The 22,399-nt window shown below is 39.2% G+C and overlaps 1 protein-coding gene across 1 annotated transcript in view; it reads right to left on the bottom strand.

Moving 5' to 3' along the window:
• Positions 1 to 22,399, bottom strand: part of DPY19L3 (dpy-19 like C-mannosyltransferase 3) — a 74,105-nt gene that overhangs the window by 23,729 nt on the left and 27,977 nt on the right. Inside the window, 15 exon segments of the mRNA XM_007671485.3 lie at positions 522 to 604; positions 2,744 to 2,800; positions 3,164 to 3,228; positions 3,231 to 3,271; positions 3,612 to 3,734; positions 5,633 to 5,791; positions 6,232 to 6,305; positions 7,637 to 7,738; positions 9,109 to 9,240; positions 14,694 to 14,828; positions 15,394 to 15,417; positions 15,419 to 15,496; positions 15,498 to 15,519; positions 17,737 to 17,882; positions 19,951 to 20,072. Of these exon segments, the coding sequence (XP_007669675.2) occupies positions 522 to 604; positions 2,744 to 2,800; positions 3,164 to 3,228; positions 3,231 to 3,271; positions 3,612 to 3,734; positions 5,633 to 5,791; positions 6,232 to 6,305; positions 7,637 to 7,738; positions 9,109 to 9,240; positions 14,694 to 14,828; positions 15,394 to 15,417; positions 15,419 to 15,496; positions 15,498 to 15,519; positions 17,737 to 17,882; positions 19,951 to 20,072 (1,363 nt within the window).

Below are 22,399 nucleotides of genomic sequence, written 5' to 3'. Positions count from 1 at the left end.
TGGATTTGGGATGTTTTCTACTATTATATCCTCTTGAGTGGTTGTAAACTGATTGTCGATATTCTGTGTATCTTTCTGGTATCAATGTTGTGCTCTATGATAGGGTCATTCTTTTCCTTACTTTTAAAGAAAGGGCTTAGCGCTTTCCTGTTTCCAAGCCTGGAGATTCCTGACTTCCTTGTAAAGTTTCATAATTAAAAAAGTTGCTTGGCAATATGGTTGTAATTCCTAGAGATGCATATCCCGGGTCCATTATTTTAAATGCATCCTGGTTTATTACTTGTTATGTTACTTGTTTCTGCTTCTATTTCATTTCAGCTTTAGGAAACAGATCTTGAGCCATAAACTTCCCTTATCTTTTTTGAAAAACAGATGAACGGTGATTTTCTGAGGAACAACTAGAACTTCAGGGGAACTAAAAAAACACTCTTCAATAAAATCACAAGTAAGAGCAAAGAGATGCAGGATCATTTTAAAAGTATGTAAGATCAGTAAAATTGAAAAAAACAAATATTTCTTACTTTATCCAGTCCATGAGCTCCACTGTGTCTGGGTCATAGAATTCTCTCAACTCTGACAGCTCGTCCATTATTCCTGGCCAAAACTACAATTAAAAGCAGATCAAAATTCTCACCAGAACTGAAGTTAAGATAAAATGAATGGAATTAAAGGCGGCCATAATTCTCAGGAAACGCACTCTCGAGTTAAGTCAATGAAGCTCTCTGGAAGTAAAAGTCAAGCTTACTTAGTCCAGAAGAACACAACTCATTTCAAGGGGTAGTAATTGATGTCGACACTCTCTCCTCCTTTGGCCACTCACGTCTAATTTGAGTTATGTGAGAGAAGTTTATATGCGTATGCTGGAGACATGAGAAATACCGCAGCACAGAGTGTGGAGTGCAAGTGAGAGGTGAAGGAAAAGGAGAAAATTCATACTACTAACCGGAGAGAAAGGGTTTTACTATTTTATTCACTTTATCACAGAAAGTTTCCTGTATTCAGAAATTGTCAAAATTTCCAAACTATTTGGGTTGCACAATATAAATATAAACACCGGCTGCTGTCAACATAGTTGCTCTTCAATGCTCCTACAGACAAGGCATTGAGACTATCATACGCACATGCCTCAAAAGAGGTTTTCATTACCTTAATCAGGATTCAGTTTATAATCTCGACTACTATTTTTAGGAAGAATGAATGCATTCCTAACCACTAAACTTGCTTACAACCCATTCTGAAACAACCTGATAACTGCTAGATAAAATTCAAATAGCCTCAGGGACATAAAGAATAGGCATTCAGTTCCATCAACATAACTCACTGCTAGAGGCCGCAGAGAGAATCTGTGCTAGCATGCCCCAAATATAATCAATTAGTAACGTCTGTCTTGTTGTGAGACTTTATTGCAGATTACATTTCTTCCACAGCAAGTGATGAATACAATAAGACCTCTCTTGATATCCTCTGCTTAGAAATTAATAATTTCATCCATCATTCACAAGTTTCTGTTATTGCAGTGGAAATCACTGAGGTTTCTTGGGAAACCAAAGTCATCTTCATACCATGCATTATCTAAATTTTCCCAAGTCTCACATTTTCCAAACTATCCTCCTTCGATGGGGGAGGTTAGTTGAAGACTGGGTTCCTAAAACAACCTTCTGCATCGAAACAGCTGTGGAGCTGACGATCAACTCAGAGGTCAGATCTCACAATAGTGAAGGATGGCACATGGGGGACTATAGCTAATGTGCGGCTGAAAAAGGCCTACTGAAAAATGAGAAGAGGAATGGATAATTTCATCTATTCTCCCAGGGGAGGCTCTGTTTCACTGAAGACAGAAGATGAAAAACACTTCATTAGGAATAATGCAAGTTACTGCATCTGGGAACCAAATATGTGTACCACACGATCTAGATGGGAAATACAAGCTGAGCACACTTTAGGCAGAAAAAGATCTGTCTAATGGAACACTGAGAACAAATCGCAGTGACAATTCAGTCAAAATCGCAGTGACAATTCAGTCAGACACAAGAAAAAACTTTCTGGCCAAAAAGGTATTTAAATACTCAGATCAATATCTCACTCTGAAATATTGGCTAGTTTTAAAATTTCAGCTGCCTGAAAGCAGGGGGCTAGACACAATGATTTGCTGAGGCCCCTTTCAGTTCTGACCCTAACTGCCAAATATCAATAATGTCTGTTCTGGAACCAGCGCATCTGAGGGAAAGGAGAAGTTTAAAAAGAAATTACAATCTAAAACTTTCCCCTTCTGGTAGATTGCTACCCTAAATTGTGAACCCTATGACAATCTATTGAAACAAAAGATAGATTAAAGTATAAAGGCAGTGACCAGCCAGCTTTAGAATTTTAAAGCTCACTTGGCAGGATCATGTCTACCAACTCTGTTGTACTGTATTCTCCAAGTGAACAGTACAGTGTTCTGCACACAGTAAGCACTACATAAATATCACTGATTGATTAAAGAAGAGAGTTTTCTTATTCTTTTAGGAAACTGGTTGTACTCTGAAGTTCTACCTTAGTGCTACTTTGCAAAATCTTTTAGAGTGCACACTGGTAATCTCAAAAGATTGCTTAGCACTTCACCCTTTCAAACACACAACCTAATACACCCATTAGCACTTCTCCCTTTCAAAACACACGACCTAATACGCCCAGTCCAAACCATTAATCGGAATTTACTGTTGAATGGACAAACATTCAGAAAGATAAAATCTGTTCTTACCTTATAGCAAAGATAGAGCAGTATCAATAATGGGACTGAATATCTCATCACTTTCATCTGTAGGAAAGAAAAAGAAGTTACAAATATTTTTGGTGCATTCTTTTTCCTCCATCTTCTAATCAGCACTTATCAATCTTACTTTTCGTGGAACAGAAAAAGAACGTAATCTTTCACAAGTTTCTGACAGTTCAAACTACTGAAGAAACGTAAGGCTTCTAGGTATTCATAACTTTTACCATGTGCCATCTAGTGAATCTACATGAAAACAAATGAAACAATATAGTATCTGCAATCTACACCTAACCTACTACAGCGCAAAAATTACGTGGTATTCACTTTAATTTTAATCACATTACAACAACTCTTCAAAGAGTAAGTCTTTCGACATCACTAAACGAAGAGCCGCAAAAAGATTCAGACCCTCTTTGTGTTAGAGATGGACCAACTTCAGAACGATTCCCAAACTTCACTACTGCACAATCCAATGAAGCAAACACACACATATGTGATGTCCAAAGGTATTTCATTCTGTAAGATCAGAAATATAAGTACTGGTCATACAGCAAAACTAGTAACGCTACTAAAAGTTTCAGAAATGGAAAAGTGATCACATTCCGTCTTCTCATATCACTGCGCGTTGGTAGCACATGGAAATTACAAACCAGTGTAGAGAACTGAAGTTACAGGCCTATTGATTTAGATATGGATTTCCTTTCCAGCATCACTGTGATGGGAACGGACTTGCTCTGAAATTGTATTTTTAAAGGGAGAGGGCAGAAGGACTGAGACATTTGGGACTTCGTACATTATTAGTGAGAACCCTGATCAAGGATCGACAAACAACAGATATGCAAACTTAAATTAATACCTCATTGTACTAAAAGCCAAGCACCCAAACAGAATGGTGTGAATTAAGTTATAGGCAGTTCCAGGCTTCAGTATGATTGTGCATTTTCCCATTTTATTGACGGATCGTTCATTGGAGGAATCACTGGAAATAAGTACACAACATATCGAATCAAGATTTGAAGGGATTAATAACACATCATTCTACAAAACTCACATTTTCATACATTTTATAAGTGTATCAGCCTCCAGGAACCAAATCAGCGGATATTTGGATAGGTAATGTAACTTGAAATATAACCGCGCTCTGCAGGATCCTGCCTCTATCGAGACAGAGATTAAGTTGTTTGAAGTCCATGTGGGGGGATGGGATCCCATCTACCAACTCGGTGTACTGTACTCTCCCAGGTGCTTAGTACAGTGGTCTGCACAAAGTGCTCAATAAATATCACTAAGTGACAAAGCTGTAAGTGAGGGACACATTCCACCACTCCTGTACCCCTTCACAAGGATGCTAAGAATCTCAGTCAGACAGAAGGGCTAGTGACAGAATACGGTGGGGTCTGGGGATGCAGTAGCAAGCCTATAGTCTTAACTGTTCTTGCCCTCTGCTGGACTGTCACTCTGCTCTCCTCATGACATCCATCCCTTTAAGGTGCCCAAAAGAAACTATTTGGGGAAATGCAGGGCAAGGAATAGACCACTTCTGTCCAGACAATGGTTCTTTCTCTAGCTGTTCAAAGACAAATTAAAGGAGCTTGTTTGCCACTTTTGCATCTCTGCAAAATGGGTACCTGGACGAGGGAATAATGGTTCTCACATCTGTTTTCCTTTCAAATTTAATTTTCACAGGTTTGAGAACATTTTCAAATTAAATTCCACAAGTTGTAACAATAGTTATTTCAAAATGGAACAAAAAATTGAGAAGGAGTTGGGTTTTTGCAATATGTTATAAATCAAACATTTTAATACAGGATAAAACAGCAAAAAGCAAAACACACCCTTATATTCACAAGTAATGAGCTCCTTAGTAATCAGAACAAATAATTAGGGGGCAAAGGAAGGGAGGAAAAAATAACATTCATTAGCAGAAGGGCAACTTCATTTTAACATATACACAACTATACTTGCAAATCAAAGAGAATCCCTTCATATAAATTACACAGGCACCACACCAGATAGTTATGAAGCAATGTAACATTCTTTCACATAGCAGCAGTTCTTAAAAAGATCTATTCCCAATTATTAAAAAATACAGTTTCTAAAGAAGATTCTTTAAGAAGTTTTCATTACTCTAGAGTCATTCTCAGCATTGGAGAGGGTCTATTGCAACCTTACTTCTGCTTCTTAATTAATTATAGAAAACATATCTTGACCAGTTGGAAATACTGCTTTTTCTCTCCCTGTAAAATATGAGAATGTTCTGCAATCCCCTTACTCAAAGGTCCCATTAACTACAGAAGAAAATGTTTAAAATATAGTCTTTCAGTGGTCTTGCTCACTGGCTTAGCACTTCATATTTTGTAAAGATAATAAAATAATGGTTTATTTAAAATGTACTATCAAATATTAATGTGTATAATGTAGATTTACAGCCAGCTCTTATTTTCCACTCCAATTACCAACCAATTAAAACCCTCAGGTACCCCAAAACTTTATTTTAAATCATAAATGTCAACCTTTATCCTCTACAGAAATGATCAGACCTACTAACAGAAAGTAAAATTTATGGGTTGGGATTTAAAGTTCTTTCCCTTCCCTTTCTCAGCCCCTGCTACATGTTTGAAAACGCAGGAAACTAGAAAAATGGTAGGTAACTGAAAGCAGTTGGTAGAGGTCGAAGGAAAGCGGACAATCTCTCCTGGTATTTGAGAATTGACAGTAATATATTTCCAAGGTAGATGATTTTTTGAAAACAGGTTAATCTTATGGCCCAGTATTCTACTTGGGCAAGCAGGAAAACACTTCTGCTTTTATCTCAGAATGCTTTCTAAAACATGCATGCAAATAGGAACTTTTATATTTTTAAGAAATATCATATACCTGAGATTCTGAAAAGCAACAACTACAGTTGCTATCATCATAATGGAGAGGACAAATAGGTAAGCATAAAAAAGTAGAGTATCTGACAGTCTTTCGAATGTATTTAATGGCAGCAGCCCAAAAGCTTCTTCACATAGGTACAGATTCGCATCGAAATCCCTGGGGGAAAAACGTAAAGTGATGAGATTTAAAGCAGGTTGTTTTACATTAGGCATATTATAGCTTTCCTCAGAATTGGCAGCCAGTAACCAAAAGCAATGAATTTGGGTTGAGGATTTTTAATGTCTTTATCAATTTATTACGATATTTACTGAGCGCTCCCTGGCTGCGGATCATTATATTAAGCACTTAGAGAATACAATTCATTCAACAGTATTTATTGAGTGCTTACTATGTGCAGAGCACTGTACTAAGCACTTGGAATGTGCAAATCGGTAACAGATAGACACAATCCATGCCCAATAATGGGCTCAGAGTCTAAACAATACAATAAAGTTGTTAGACAGGATCCCTGCCCTCAAGGATACTTTTAATATAATAAAAATATATATTTTTGATATTTTGCATAATCATGCTTTGGTACATAGTTTCATTCATACCTTGTTGCTCCAAATCCAAATTTTGCCTTGAGAAACTTAAATATGTGCTCATCTGATTGAAGATTGAGAATTTTCTATTGAGAAAAACAAATATTGTTATTAGCATGAGAGGAACAGTTTCTTACTATTTCCATGTGGAAATGTACATTTGATGAATAATGACTTATCTCAATTGGAACTTGGGAATCAGAGATCAGATTGTTCTCCCTTCAGTGGTGAAGTATCAAGTGACCGATGTCCAGTTTGGTACAGAATTATCATAAAAGTGCAAACTTAAGCTTCCAACAAACTGGTACACAAAGTCAAACATTTTACCTAGGCTGGCAGGAGTAATTGCAGGTCCCATGAATTATATCACAGTCAGTCAATCACATTTACTGAGTGCTTACTGTGTGCAAAGTACTGCACTAAGCACTTGGGAATCAGCATGGTGTAGAGTGGATAGAGCACGGGCCTGAAAGTCAGAAGGTCATAATAATAATAATAATTATGGTATTTGTTAAGCACTTACTGTGTGCCAAGCACTGTTCTAAGCGCTGGGGTAGAAGCAAAGTAGTCAGGTTGTCCCACATGGGGGTCACAGTCTTAATCCCCAGTTTACAGATCAGGTAACTGAGGTCCAGAGAAGTGAAATGACTTTCCCAAGGTCACACAGCAGACAAGTGGTGGGGCCAGGATTAGAATCCATGACCTTTTGATTCCCAGGCTCATGCTCTATCCACTACCCCATGCTGTTTCTCTAATGGGTTCAAATCACTTAGCTTCTCTATGTCTCAGTTACGTCATCTGTAAAAATGGGGATTAAGAGTGTGAGCCCAATGCAAGAAAGGGACTGTGTCCAGTTTAACTTGACTCTAGCCCAGAGCTTAAAACAGTGCTTGGCACAAAGGCTCTTAACAAGTACCATAATTATTACTGTTTCAACACAACAATATAACAGACACAGTCCCTGCTTCCAAGGGTACACAGATACACTCTGGCACCGCACAGACACTAAATATTGTCTGCGCATCGGTAGTTCAACATACACTCATGGATGAAGTCTGTCAGTAGTGTCATCCTTGAACCAAGGGACAAGGATCAGTACAAACTAGGAACTGCATATGCCACAGACCCAACAATTCTGCCTTCTTACATTCTCTAAGTAATGTAAACCGGTACGGTTTTTTTTGTGGTTACCAGTTCTGACTTGAGATACTTCTACAGCTAATTATAGTAATACAAATGCACCAAATAATGAATGAAGGGTCAAAAAGTCTTTAAAAAGCAGAAACTAAAGTTTGTCCAAAGCTTACTGAACACTTTTATCTGAGATCCAAAGAAAGTTCTATAAATGCCAGTTATTTTAAGGGAAGCAATCTAGTTATAAAGTCATTGAAGCAGAGTAGTAGTTTTCCTTTCTTACCTTAATAAAATTATTGACAAAGAGTGTCAAACTTAATACCAGAAGCAAGTGGAGCAAAAGTTTTCCAAGTCTATTCACAAAACTGCCTGTTTTCAGATTTTTCTAAAAATTAAAAGAATGAAATTTTAATTATTTACACCAAATATTTGCTTAGAAACATCAAAAATATGATATTGTCTTGTCTTTTTGAAACTTTTCTGTGCAGTACTCATATAAGATGAATGGAAGAATATTTGTAGTTTTTACTTGGGAATACAATACTTTTTCATACCATGTTTCAAGCAATTCTACTGACTCGAGCACTGAAGCGCCAGGAAAAATGCAACTACGTTATGACTTGAAAATTATACACTTTGGTACATTAGAGAATTTAATTCCAGATCTTCAAAAGGAACTTATCTTTCAGAAGTTAAAAATGTTGTATATTATCAAATACATCAAAACTGACAAAAAATAGGAAATTTAGGGTATTATCAGCAGTTATGCCATGCCCAGCGCTTAGAACAGTGCTTTGCACATGGTGAGCGATTAATAAATGCCATCATTATTATTACATCCAAAGCTGAAACTATCATAATCTCTAAAAAGTAACCAATTGAAAGAATGGTAATTTACTCTAAATTTTACTGACAGTTTATCAACAGTGGCTGTTACTAAGAAATTCTAATGAGAATTTTTCTTAGGAAAAAATGGGAAAAAGTAAAGAAATGAAAATATATCCTGTAGATTTTTATACAATGCAAGACAAAAACAAGTTTGACCAGAGCACACATAGGCAAAATTTCCACTTGATTTAGACACACTGAGATTCGTACATGAGACAATGAAAATATACAACTACCAGGAATCTCACTGCATGTGAGAAATGGGGAATATGGCAAAAATATTAATTCATTTTTTTTTAAAAGAGACACTCAATCTGAATACCAGGTTAAAGTGATAATGCTTAATGCATCACCATACTAAAATTTAACTGTTTTTTTCCGATTTATATATAAACCAAACACATTTATGTAACAAAATGCAAAGTAAAGTTTGGGAAATAAGGTCAAAGTAATTACAATAAAATGAAATACATTTAAAAGCTACCAGGCATTAATTGAAAAATGATGTATACTGAGTGCTGTGTGGCAGAATACTGTACTAAGTGCTTGGCAAACTACAATACCATTGAGTTGGTAGAACTTAGGAACATATGAGAATGGGGCCCACCAGCTTTACTATAAAAAGGTAGTGTTTTTTTCTATAATTAACCCTGCATTTACAAAAATCCCAGTAATTTCAGTATTAGTCACCCAGTTGAATTTCATATACTGCTTAGATTTATCTGTGGGAATTTGTCTCTATGGTCTATCTTTTTCTTTCATGTGCCATGCAAAAGCCAGGAAAGTTTTTAGAGAACACTTATACTGAGAATAAAAATAAAGAAATAAAACAACTCCCCCCGCAAAAAACCCCCAAAACCCTCATACCTGAAACTTTTTTGCTATCAGCACCGAAAGATTAAAACTTATAAGTAATGACCCAAGAATCATGGCATTAAAAAATTGAAATATGCACACCAGGAGTAAACCAGCCACTTGTATAATATAAAGCCAGGTAACCTGTAACAAAAGGAAGTCAGTTAGTCTCAAAGTCAAATTATCAACAAACATTTATTACTCACCAAGTGCACATACTATAATAGATATTGGGATAGTGGAAAGAAAGAAAAAGCACAGTCTTCCTGTCCTAGGAGAAGTAACACTCTAAAGATAGCAGGGAGAGATTAATGAATAAGTACTTTGAAGTAGTAAGCAGGCTTTAAATTTTAACAGCTGTAAAAAAAAGTGAAAAGGACATTAAGGGTCAGTGGCATCAATGAAGTTAAGAATTGGCAAATTCAGATGATGGTAATCAATAGAACAAAGACCTGTCCATGTCCTCATAATATAAAAACATAACTTGATTCCTGAAAAACTGAGGCTAGGAAACAGCTTCTGTTTCCTTTCCAAATTAAACCCTTTAACAGTCATAACAGCTTTTTCCTTTTTTTCTAACATGTCAATCAATAACGCAATGGTATTGCTTACTGCGTGCAGAGCACTGTGCTAAGTGCTTGAGAACATACAACAGAACTGGTAGACACGATCTCTGCCCACAATGAGCTTACGGTCTACAGGGGGAGACACATTAAAATATATTATGAAGAGGGGAAAAAGAGTATAAGAATAATTTCATAATTATTAGGGGCTAGAGTAGGTATCAAAATGCTTAGGGAGTATAAAGGCGAGTTCACAGTAAAATTGAGGAAGACTGTAAAATGGGGATTCAATTCCTGTTCCTCCTCCTAGACTGTGAGCCCTGGGTGGGACAGGGACTGTGTCTGATGTAATTTCACATGTCACTTCCCCAGCACTTAGAACGGTGCTCAACTAGTAGTAAGTGCTTAACAAATGCTACAATTATTATTCCAATTATTAGATCGGGAGTAACATACTCGTTCATTCATCTGTATTGATTGAGGGCTTGCTGTGTGCAAGGCACTGTACTAGGCGCTTGGGAGACTACAACAAAGACACATTCCTGCTTGCAACGAGCTCACAGTCTAGAGGGGGAGAGAGACATTACATTACAGATATTACACGATATATAGTACTGTGGAGAAGAGAGAGAGGAGAGATCTGACTGACTGCCTTAAAGCTGACAGTAAGGGGATTTATGTCTGATGCAGAGGTGGACGGGCCACCAATGAAGGTTTGTGAGGAGTGGGGAAGATATGGATTGAATGGTTTTTCAAAAAAATAATCCAAGCCACAGAGTGAAGTATGAACTGGAAAGATCAAGACAACTCCCAGCACATATGTCAGAGGGTCGGCACAAGTCATCCTGGCTGGCATGTCGGCATCTGGACTCAAATGGGGCATGAATACTAATGTGCTACTTCCTCAGCTACTCTGAGTCAACAACTGCTGTCACCGTTTCTGACTTGGAAGGCCAATACTGAGGCTGGGCGAGTTTAAGAGTCCTCCGCTCCTAGTTTTTCCTGGTTCCTCTGGGCACAGTAAGAGGACTGGTTCCTCAAATACATCATCCCTAGACCCTTTCCTTCCCGAATTACAGTGTAGTTAAAGAGAAGTAACCATAGCCTATGTTCTACCCCCTAAACGACACTGGAAGTAACCAATAAGTATTTAGGGAAGATGATAGACCTTACCTTCCTGATATGGAAATATTGGGAGCTTCCTAGTTGTTAATCTAGACCACTGTAAATTCAAAAGCTAAAGGATCATTTGGAATTTGCAGGCTTCTTATCTTTAAAAGAAAATTCTATTTAGATGCTTTTTTTGTTTGCTGACACTGGAGAATAGTGAAGTCTCATTTTTTTCTTTCTTACAAATGTTTTGTGTGTTTATTTCAGGGATTCGGTGATACTGCTGTTCTATGGTAAACTTAAATGTCTCCAGGGTAAAACTTGTCTTTCTTGTTGCTGCAACAGCAATCTGGCCCATTCTGTTCTTTTTTCCCGCCATGTATGGTGCAGTGCCTGTAACTGTCTTTTATACCAGGCACTGACGTTGTCAAGACAACATTCCCAAAATTAGCCAAACAGATATTGTGGCTTGACAGTTTATCTGACACATTCATCATTATGACAGGCACTTATAAAATTTTGCTTTCAGTCCCTTGCATGTTATAACTACTGTCCTGTCCATTTTCCTAACCTTTAATACGGATTTTCCTAGCTATTTTCTATAAACACGTAAGTTCTTGCAATATATATACCCTTCTATTCACACAAATAAAATTAGAGATTAGGCCTACATTTTATATTTCCTGAAAAATATTACAGCTCAGAAATCCAATGAGATGTTCATGTATGAAAACAGAAAAACAAATGACTTCATTACTACTTTCATCCCTCCAAATCTGTTAATTCTAGGGTATAACTGTTAAGATATATCACTGGCCTGAGAATTTAGCACTCATGAAGACAAATTGTGTACTATGGATAATAAGAAAAATATTTACATATTTTAGACAAAACATTTTAAGGTCAAAATACTTAGAAATTATAATCAACAAACCTGAAAAAGGGAAGTTAAAAAAAATAATAATGTTCTGGGTTTCTGTATGGGAGAGAGTTGAGGATGGAGTTTACTGCGTGGAAGGAGGGAAGGGTAAACCCCTTCCGTACTTTTACCAAGAAAACTCTATGGATACACTACCTGAACAATGGCAGATGGAAGTGGGGTGTCCATGGTGTCGCTATGGGCCAGAGATGACTTGACAGCATAATGACAATGACAATCTTAACCTATGTGATATTTTACAGAACCTAAGGCATGCTTAATTTTTATTCTATAATTATTCTTGATGGTTCCCACTGTTCCCAGTATAACATATAATTACCCATGAGTTAAAAACAATATTGGGTTTTCATGACACAATATTCTCACCTAAAATGTACAGTGATTGCATCTATATTTTAGCTCCACTTCATTCAATTTGTATCACTGTGTGTACAGGTACACCTTATGGTGAAAAATTAAAATAATCTTTCTGAAAACTTTTCTGTAAATTTTCTGAATGACATCAATTTGTACTATAAGCCTTTATTGTTTTTATTTTTGTCTTCTCCAGACATTTGAAAAGAAAATGTCTTTCTCTACATACTTCTGCCCATATTTTTCTTGGGTTGTAAACTGCTATAGGGCGAGGTTGGTGTCTGTTTTGGAGTCTCAGCACTTATTTTTAAATAATACTTTGCTCATGAGGGCATCTATTAAATATCTCAAAAAAGAAAAAGAAAAAAATCAGTTATATATCTTAGGTCTGTCAGGTTAATCAATCTTTCAATCGTCACAAATAGACCAAATCCCATCTGTAGGCTATATTCACTCAGATTAAAGAAAGCAAATCTAAAAAATAATTCTACACAAAATGAAATCAAAATAAACAACACTTTCATTTAAAATTGGTCCCATGTTAGGTCCTTAATAAAAATCGCTTGGGTGACTGAATTAGATTTTTCTGACACAAATTTTTACTGAAATCCAGTACAGATTGAATTTTTATATTCGCTTTGGTGTTGAAATGTTTTTACTTTGGTACAAATTACTGGAATTTACTGAAACAACAAATTAAGTTTAAAGATATTAGTGGAAGAGGCATGAAAAAAATCATTGTCTGAAGGAATTTTAATTACTTTTAAAAATTATTTCTAATAAATGAATAACCAGAGAAGCTATTCCCATTGGTAGTTGAAGGTGATAGGTTCAAAACGAATAGAAGAAAATGTATTTACTCTGTGGGGGGTAAATATGGTTCTGCAGACATAAAATATAAGTAGGAGTTTCCAAAGAAGTTTGGATACATTTGTGAACAAGGGGGATATAATCATTACTAGATGGCGAATAGGGACATAGAGGGAAGAGTTAGGAGTGTTAGATGATAGCGTTTCCATTCATTAGAATGAATAACGAGGATGGTAACCATCACACAGTTTCTCTATACATCCTGTCTCCATTAGCAGAGATCAAATATCGGACTAGATAAAGCATTCATGGGGCCTAGTACAGCCAGTTCTCCTAGAACATGAGGGTTTTAATCTTACCTTAATCTCACAACATTAAGAAAAATTCATACTGCACTACTCACTTGATGTGATGCTGGATGAATGCTAACACAGGCTGGTTTTTTTCCAATGCATGGCACACCGACCCTAGAAAGGCCTACACTGCCAGAAGGATGTTTCCCAATGTCCAAAATGCGATTTAACCAAAACATTTTTTATGGCATTTGTTAAGCACCTACCATGTGTCAACCACTGTTTTAAGTGCTGGGGTATATACAAGTTAATTAGGTCAGACATAGTCCCTGTCCTGCAAGGGGTTCACCGTTTATGTAGGAGAGAGAACAGGCATCCCCATTTTACAGTTGAGGAAACTGAGGCAGAGAGAAGTTAAGTGATTTGCCCAAGGTCACATAGCAAGCAATTGGCAGAGCCAGAATTGGAACGCGGGTGCTTCTAACAGGCCCATGCTCTTTCCACTAGGCCACGCTGCTTCTGAACGTTTAATGAAACATAGGCTGTAGTAGAACTGAGTGTAGTGGCAGGGCATTATGTTATTAAATTCTTCTCTGGTTCTATTATTTAGTTTATCACATAACTCTGGGCAACTCAGTCAATCGATATTTACTGAGCACCTATTGTGTGCCGAGAACTGTATTAAATATTTAGAAGAGTACAAAAGAATTACAAAACATGCTCTCTGCTGTCAAGGATCTTACAGACTAGAGGGGGAGACTGATTTTTTTTTTGGCCTCAATTTCTAACTCAGTTAAAAAGTACCTATATTTTCACAAAGAGTTATGATCATATTTATTAAGCACTTACTGTGTGCAGGATACTGTACTAAACACTTGGGAGAGCACAACACAATAATATCTTAAGGTATCGAAGGGGCGACGGGTATTAAAATAAACAAATAAATTACAGAGACGCACATAAGTGCCGTGGGGCTGAGTGGTGAATAAACGGAGCAAATCAGGGTGACTCACTTCATAAAGAGGGGCATTGCTGTTTTAAGATCTGGAAAGACAGGCAATGGGGAAGAACAGAGTATTCTCTTATTCTTGAGTCATCTGCAAAAAAATCACTCAGCATGGAGCATATTTCACATTAACACACACCTTCAGGCCAATTTTAAAAACATGCTACATGAAATTTTTTAAAAGATCAAGTCATCTTGTGTAATCTATCAATCGTATTTATTGAATGCTTCTTGTGTGCAGAGCGCTGTACTAAGTGCTTGGGAGAGTACAATATATCAGACATATTCCCTGCCCACAATGAGCTTTTACTCTAGTCAATGCTGTTTACGGTCTAGTAAAACAGAGATTATCTGTCTGTAATTGTGTTTAGTAATAATTTGCATGTAAACACAGATTATTCAGATGTAGTTCTCTTGGATGAATGGAGGCTATCACTGACTATGGAACACCAAACAGAGAAAGATTCTTCAATTTGGGGGAAGTAGAGATCAAAGTGAGGAGGGAAAAAAGTACTGCTTACCTTTGCTGTAGGAAGTATGTCAAGGCAGTCCAGGATGAACAACACCAATGCTTGCATCAGCATCATAAATTGATTAAATTGCCACGTCAAGCTAAAGAGAAATGTGGATATGAATACCGCAAGAAGCGTCAGTTTCTGAAAGAGAAAATTTTCATGTAATTGACATGTCTCTAGTGAAGAAAGCTTTTGTTACAGATGTTCTTAAGATGTGGACAATGACTCGATTCAGGAAATAAAAAGCAGGGCAGGAGTACCCTGACTGTGGAGGGTCATACCAGAATACTATGGAACACCAGTAAAAAATGCAAAAGTTTAAAGCGTAGTAATCTGTAGTTGTCTTTCCTTTTTCTTTCCCAAATAGCTTACGTCTGCTCTTGCCATTTTGAAGACCTGATTCACCTAACCAAATCTAAATTGAAATGACCTGAAATTCTGACAATTTCATCCAACACCGTTGTGGTTTTGCCACAGCACTTAAAGTTTACGAGGAATCACTATCAATTTAGCATGAATGATGAAAACTCTTTCAAAATAAGAAAAAAACTTCAAAAGAAATTTAAAATATCATTAACCTGGTAACCTGAGTTCAATAGCTAACTGTTGATTCATCCAGAATCAAATATGTTAGGTTACTATCCTCCCATCTTACATCTTAAATACAAGTCTGTGTAGCTCTGAAAAAGTTTTCCCGAAAACTTACTTCATAAAGAGGTTGTAACCGTGGGTCTCAGTAAAAACGTAATTGCTGCTATCTGAACAGCAAAAAATGGCAATGCCCAATTCTCCCTCAGTGGAATGGTAAAACTCAACTCTTGTGGTATCTATTCTGCCCAAACAAAATTAAAACATAATTCCATTATAGCGATAAAAATGAAGACTCATTATTAAGCACTTTTGTACATACCCACAATTTCTTTACTTAGATTGATGTCTGTCTTCCCTTCAGGACTGTAAAATTCCGCTGTGGGTAGGGCACGTGTCTACCAACTCCTATTATACTGTACTCGCCCAAGCACTCAACCCAAAACGCTGCCCACAATAAGCACTCCCTAAATAAGAAAGCTTAAAGAAAGTGTTGTCTAAAATGGAAAGCTGACAGCTGCAAATTTTACCATCAGACCAGTTTCCTTAGATAATCTAAATGTTGTTCCTCCCTTAATATAACTTGTTAAATGGATAGCTAGGCTAGATTTTGTTTGAATTCTCATTTCATTGATTTTTAATAGTTCTTCTTCACAATGCCTAAGGGAAACTACATCATCTGACAGGAAACAAAAAACATGTTTCTATGGCCATCGTTTTTCTCTTCTGACCCCTCCTTGTTGATGTCTTTCATTGGTTCTTCCTCTGTCTCCCACTCCCTAACTACGGGTGTCCCTCAAAGCTCAAGTCTGGACCCCTTTCGGTTTTCAATCTACCCACTCTTTTCAGAAGTTTGCTGGCTCTCATAGCTTCACATAATTCACCCTAGGTGGATGTCTGCCAAATCTACCTCAATAGCTTTAACCTCTCTCCTATTAATCAGTGGTATTTATTGAGCGCTTACTTTTTTGTATTTGTTAAGCGCTTACTATGTGTCAAGCACTCTCCTAAGCACTGTGGCAGATACAAGTTAACCAGTCTGGGCACAGAACCTGTCCCACAAGGAGCTCACAGTCTAAATAGGATGTAGAACAGGTACTGAATTTCCATTTTACGATTGAGGAAAATGAGGCACAGAAAAGTTGTGACTTCCAAGGTCACACAGCAGGCAAGTGCCAGAGCTGAGATTAGAACCCAGGTCCTTTGGCTCCTAGGCTCATGCTCTATTCACTAGGTCACACTGCTTTCTGTGTGCAGTGTACTGTACTAAGCTCTCTTCCATAATCTCACACCATCTGCCTCTAGGATGTCTTTACATGTCTCTACAACCTTCCATGTAATGTCTCCCTAGTAGCTCAAGCTCAGTGTGTCTAAAAACTAAACTCTCCACCTTCCCTCCTGTGAGGCCAGCCCGGGATATGTCCACAATCGCCCGAATGGAGCGAACCAAACTGACTCCATCTGGGGAGGACCACCATCTCCGAATTTCCGGGAACTGTTACGTGCTCTTAGTTGTGTATGGGGAAATGTTTTGTACAACAGAGGGCCTGTAGTACGCGGGAAGGAAGCGGTAGTTTGTAGATATGGCCCGATGTTGCACATGACGGCAACTAAACACCTCATCAATTCCTCAAAACTTTCCCTGCCTGCAATTTCCACAAAGTGTTATATGTAGATAAGGGCCCATGTGGAAGAAGCTCAATGTCACGCGCTAAAGGCAAATCTTTTCAATCTTTTCAAAAATATTAAGAGTACGTTATCCCGGTTGGCAAGTGGGATAGGGAAGTCCAGCTTCTGCATCCACGCCACCCCCAGAAAGAGGTCCACATGAAACCTGGGTAAGATACTGCTCCTTGCAACACAGAGGGGAGGCCAGGACAGCCAGAGCAAACTCGAGCAACCCGGGAACGCCCGGCCCAGGCTCCGTAAAGGAACCGCCAGACCGGCAAACTGCGGCGGGGTGGGAGACATCTTCCGTCTGGGACAGAGATCAGTACATATGTGCGGATCACCCTGTATTGGGTGAGCAGTGGGACCCAAGGGGATGTAATAACTTCTGTTCGGGGTCTGTGACTGTTCTGTGCAACAGAGCCATAGCACTCATAGACTTATACATTAAAACCAGAGCTTTCGTAGTAAGACTCAGTGTGTACGGATGTTGAGTGACATGCCCAAGGTCAAACTGCAGGCAAGTAGAGTTGGGATTAAAACACTAGTTTCCAAGAGAAAGACAGTGAGGATTTAACCTCAGTTTTTCTCCCCAAATGCATTTTCTGTTTTTGGAAGACAAAGCATGAATACTCCCACCAAAGACAAGTTGCAGAAAAAGCCAGTATTTATATATTGTAACAAATCTCTTATTTTCCCCTTGCATAGACAAAAATCAGTAAGTTTGGGATAAACATGAACTTTTCTATCCTGCCTGCCCAGAAAGGAAAAATGAATCCCAATCTGAACTTACCGATTTGTAACATACCAGAGGGCTGCTAATAGTCCTGATACCCACGTTCCACTAAGGAGCCAGCTGGTTACATAAAGAGCTGTGACATAGACAGCCTGGAGTCCAAACAAAGTGTAGATATAAAAATAAACAGGCTCCAAGTATTTCTTTAAAAAAAAAAAGGAAAAGCATAAGAAGACTTCACAAAGCCCCATATTAGGAAAAAAAATTAAACAAGATCCTTTCACGCTTGAGTCTAATGGCTCCCACTGTAACAAGAAAAGAGCTTGCATCTGTCTCCCCACAAAACATCAACCCATAGCCTCACTTTCCCCACTAAACTATGTTTATTTTACCCGAGTTAACCCACAATTTTGCTATGGGTCACCACAGCTCAGGCTGAGTAAAGCACAAAGGTACAGATCTATATTCTGGGCCTTGTAGAGGAATCAACCCTCCTGCACAGAGAATTATCAGGTCATTATCTGGAGCTCTGGCCCTGGGGCCAGTGAGTACACCCCAAACACCTGTCTTGGGGTGTCTCGTCTGTTCCACCAACAATTCCCCAACTTGTACCACATACCCTTTTAAGTTACACAGCTTTTACTCAGGAGTGAAACGGAGCACTTGGGGAAGAGGAGCTCAATTAATCAATCAGTGGTATGTACTGAACACTTTCTGTGGGCCATGCATTGTATTAAGCACTAGGGAGGGTAAAATATAACAGAGTTGGTAGATATGTTCCCTGCCCACAAGGATTTTTGCAGTCTAGAGGGAGACGGACAATAAATTATGGCTATGTTCATAAGTGCTGCGGGACTGAGGGGGTGGTGAGCAAAGGGTGCAAATCTAAGTGCAAGGGCGACGCAGAAGGGAGAGGAAGTAGGGCAAACGAGGGATTAGATGGGGAAGGCCGTTTGGAGGAGACATGATCTTGATAAGGCTTTGAAGGTAGGGAGAGTGATGTCTGTCAGATATGAAGGGGGAAGGAGTTTCAGGGCAGGATATAGGAGAGGTGTCGGGGGCAAGGTATGTGAAACTGAGGTACACCTAGTAGGCTGGTGTTAGAGGAATGAAGTGAGCATGCTTGGTTGCAGTAGGAAATCCATGAGGTAAAATAGGAGGGGGCAGGGAGACGGTGCTTTAGGACTAATGGTACGACATTTCTGTTTAATGTGGAGGGGCCACCTTTGGAGGTTTTTGAGAAGTAGGGAAACATGAGAGGGGAAAGGGAAGCAAGTTCCCTCTGCCCAACATAAACTATGTGCTGGCCAAGCAAATATTACCTACTCAATTTATTTAAAAATAGCTCATGAAAATGCTTACATTAAAATTGGCTAAATAGGGCCGATGCCAAACTTGTCTACCCTAGATAAAATGTGGAAAAATTAAAAATTTCAAATTATACAAGCCCAAACAATAATGATGGTATTTGTTAAGTGCTTACTATGTGTCAAGCACTGTTCTATGCACTGGGGAAGATACAAGCTAATCAGGTTGGACACAGTCCACATCCCACATGGGGCTCACAGCATTAATCCCCATTTTGCAGATGAAGTAACTTGGGCACAGAGAAGTGAAGTGACTTGCCCAAGGTCACATAGCCACCATGTGGCGGAGCCGCGATTTGAACCCAGTTCCTTCTGACTCCCAGGCCCGGGCTCTATGCATTACACCATGCTGCTTCTCCCAAAGAGAAAATGTCAAACTTTTCTGCTTGAACTATTGCCTATATTACGGCTCTGGCACTTTATCAACATGAGGTTCCTGAGTTTTGAAAGGACTGTAAATTGGTGTTTCTTTTCCTCAGAAGCAAATTAGGAATGATGAATATGCCTAGATTACCATAGCCACTTTTTAAACTTATTATCCACTAGAGTTCATATGCGGTGAGCTCAGCTGTCCCATATTTGAAGAGATGCAAATTCAGGAACATGGGAGGATAAGAGTTGTGGGTGTCAAACTAGAACATAATTATTGAGCAGTTTCATGGCATTCTGAAGGACATTGTCGCATGGAGTCAAGATAAGGGAGAACATTTCACACACCTTATGTAAGAGTTTGTACTACACACCACCAAATGCCATTGGAAAAGTGAGGATTTTAAAAACAGTAGAGCTGGTCAGGGACCAATGCAGATTAAAAAAGACTGAAATGGAAGCTGTAATTCGAAGTGAAAAGACTCTGTACTTTCATCCCCTAACGTTAGTTCAATACTTTAAAAACAATACTTACCTGGATGGGTAGAACTCTATATAAAACACTGAGCAACACCTCCTGATAAACATTCATACGCTCAAGGATGTTAATCGTCCTCATGGATTCTGTTTTATTGTCGTACATTAATCCGTGAAAACCTACAATCAGTATTCACAAGTCAGAACTCGAAACTGTTCAGTCTCCTTTCCAATTGTAATGCTGCTTAAATTTTAAGTGCTACATTGTTAAAATATTTCCGAAAGTGAAGGATTTGGAATATTATTAGAAAGCATTCATTTGCTAGTATAGGGAATAGAATCTGAAAAGATAGTAACATTTTCTCATCACACCTTCTAGTGCTGAAGAAGAGGTCCTACAAATGCTTGAAAATTTTCCAAGAAGCAAAGACAGGGCACTTGTCCCAACTACTGAAAGATCACCACAGCAAAGCCATGAAAAATGTCAAAGCACCCGGACCCATGGTATCCCTGCAGGCATCTGCAAGCCTGGAGTGGTTACCCCGCTTAAACACTTACAGGAGCTCTTCCTTAACCTATGCGACACTGAGGAATGTCACAGAATTTTAAAGGTGCCACCATGATCATCCCTTCATGAAGAACGGTGAAAGACTGCAATAATTATTGAAGTATCTAATTACCCTCCATTGCCAGCCACATCCTAGTCAGGGTACTCTGAAAAATAATTTTGTCAAACAAGCACTCCTGGGACCAAAATGTGGCTCCACAACAGAGGATCTGGAGGTTCTAATCCTAGCTCCACCTTGTGACTTCTGGGTGACTTTAGGCAAGTCACTTAATATCTCTGTGCCACAGTTTCCTCATTTGTAAAAAGGAGATTCATTCTTACTCCCTCCTACTTACACTCTGAGTTCCATGAGGGACAGGGACTGTGTCCAACCTGATTAGTTCGTATCTACCCCAATGCTTGGCACACAGTAAAGTGCTCGGCAAATAATAAATGATTATCATTACTAGCATGGAATAGGTGAAGTTCTAGAGTAGCAATGTGGCCTAGAGGATAGAGCATGGGCCTGGAGGTTGCAAGGACCCGGGAGTTAGAAGGACCTGGGTTCTAATCCAGGCTCCGCCACTTGTCTGCTGTGGGACCTTGCACAAGTCGCTTCACTTCTCTGGGACTCAGTTCCCTCAACTGTAAAATGGGGATTAAGACCGGGAGCCCCATGTGTGATGGGGACTGTGTCCAACTTGATTAACTTCTATCTACCCCAGCGCTTAGCACAGTGCTTGGTACACAGTAAGTACTTAACAAATACCATATAAAATGTATATTATTATTAGAGAGCTGTAGTAGTCCTGTCTAAATGTCTCTAAAGCTGTGAAATCTGATCTGCCTAGAGACATCACCTCTCTTTGAGCAGTTCAATCAGCATCACTCAAGGGCTGAACTCAACCCCAACTAGCAAGACACACCACAGACAGTCCAGTTCTAGAAATCAGGCAGTCTCCTAGCATTCATTCATTCATTCAATAGTATTTATTGAGCGCTTACTATGTGCAGAGCACTGTACTAAGCGCTTGGGATGAACAAGTCGGCAACAGATAGAGACAGTCCCTGCCGTTTGACGGGCTTACAGTCTAATCGGGGGAGACGGACAGACAAGAACAATGGCACTAAACAGCGTCAAGGGGAAGAACATCTCGTAAAACAATGGCAACTAAATAGAATCAAGGCGATGTACAATTCATTAACAAAATAAATAGGGTAACGAAAATATATACAGTTGAGCGGACGGGTACAGTGCTGTGGGGATGGGAAGGGAGAGGTGGAGGAGCAGAGGGAAAAGGGGAAATGAGGCTTTAGCTGCGGAGAGGTAAAGGGGGGATGGCAGAGGGAGTAGAGGGGGAAGAGGAGCTCAGTCTGGGAAGGCCTCTTGGAGGAGGTGATTTTTAAGTAAGGTTTTGAAGAGGGAAAGAGAATCAGTTTGGCGGAGGTGAGGAGGGAGGGCGTTCCAGGACCGCGGCGAGGACGTGGCCCAGGGGTCGACGGCGGGATAGGCGAGACCGAGGGACGGCGAGGAGGTGGGCGGCAGAAGAGCGGAGCGTGCGGGGTGGGCGGTAGAAAGAGAGAAGGGAGGAGAGGTAGGAAGGGGCAAGGTGATGGAGAGCCTTGAAGCCTAGAGTGAGGAGTTTTTGTTTGGAGCGGAGGTCGATAGGCAACCACTGGAGTTGTTTAAGAAGGGGAGTGACATGCCCAGATCGTTTCTGCAGGAAGATAGCCGGGCAGCGGAGTGAAGAATAGACCAGAGCGGGGCGAGAGAGGAGGAAGGGAGGTCAGAGAGAAGGCTGACACAGTAGTCTAGCCGGGATATAACGAGAGCCCGTAATAGTAAGGTAGCCGTTTGGGTGGAGAGGAAAGGGCGGATCTTGGCGATATTGTAGAGGTGAAACCGGCAGGTCTTGGTAACGGATAGGATGTGTGGGGTGAACGAGAGGGACGAGTCAAG

This window comes from Ornithorhynchus anatinus, chromosome 11 (assembly GCF_004115215.2).
Source record: "Ornithorhynchus anatinus isolate Pmale09 chromosome 11, mOrnAna1.pri.v4, whole genome shotgun sequence".
Taxonomy (NCBI): Eukaryota; Metazoa; Chordata; class Mammalia; order Monotremata; family Ornithorhynchidae; genus Ornithorhynchus; species Ornithorhynchus anatinus.
The sequence above is the reverse complement of the archived record's forward strand: the minus strand, read 5'-3'. Positions and strand labels throughout refer to the sequence as shown.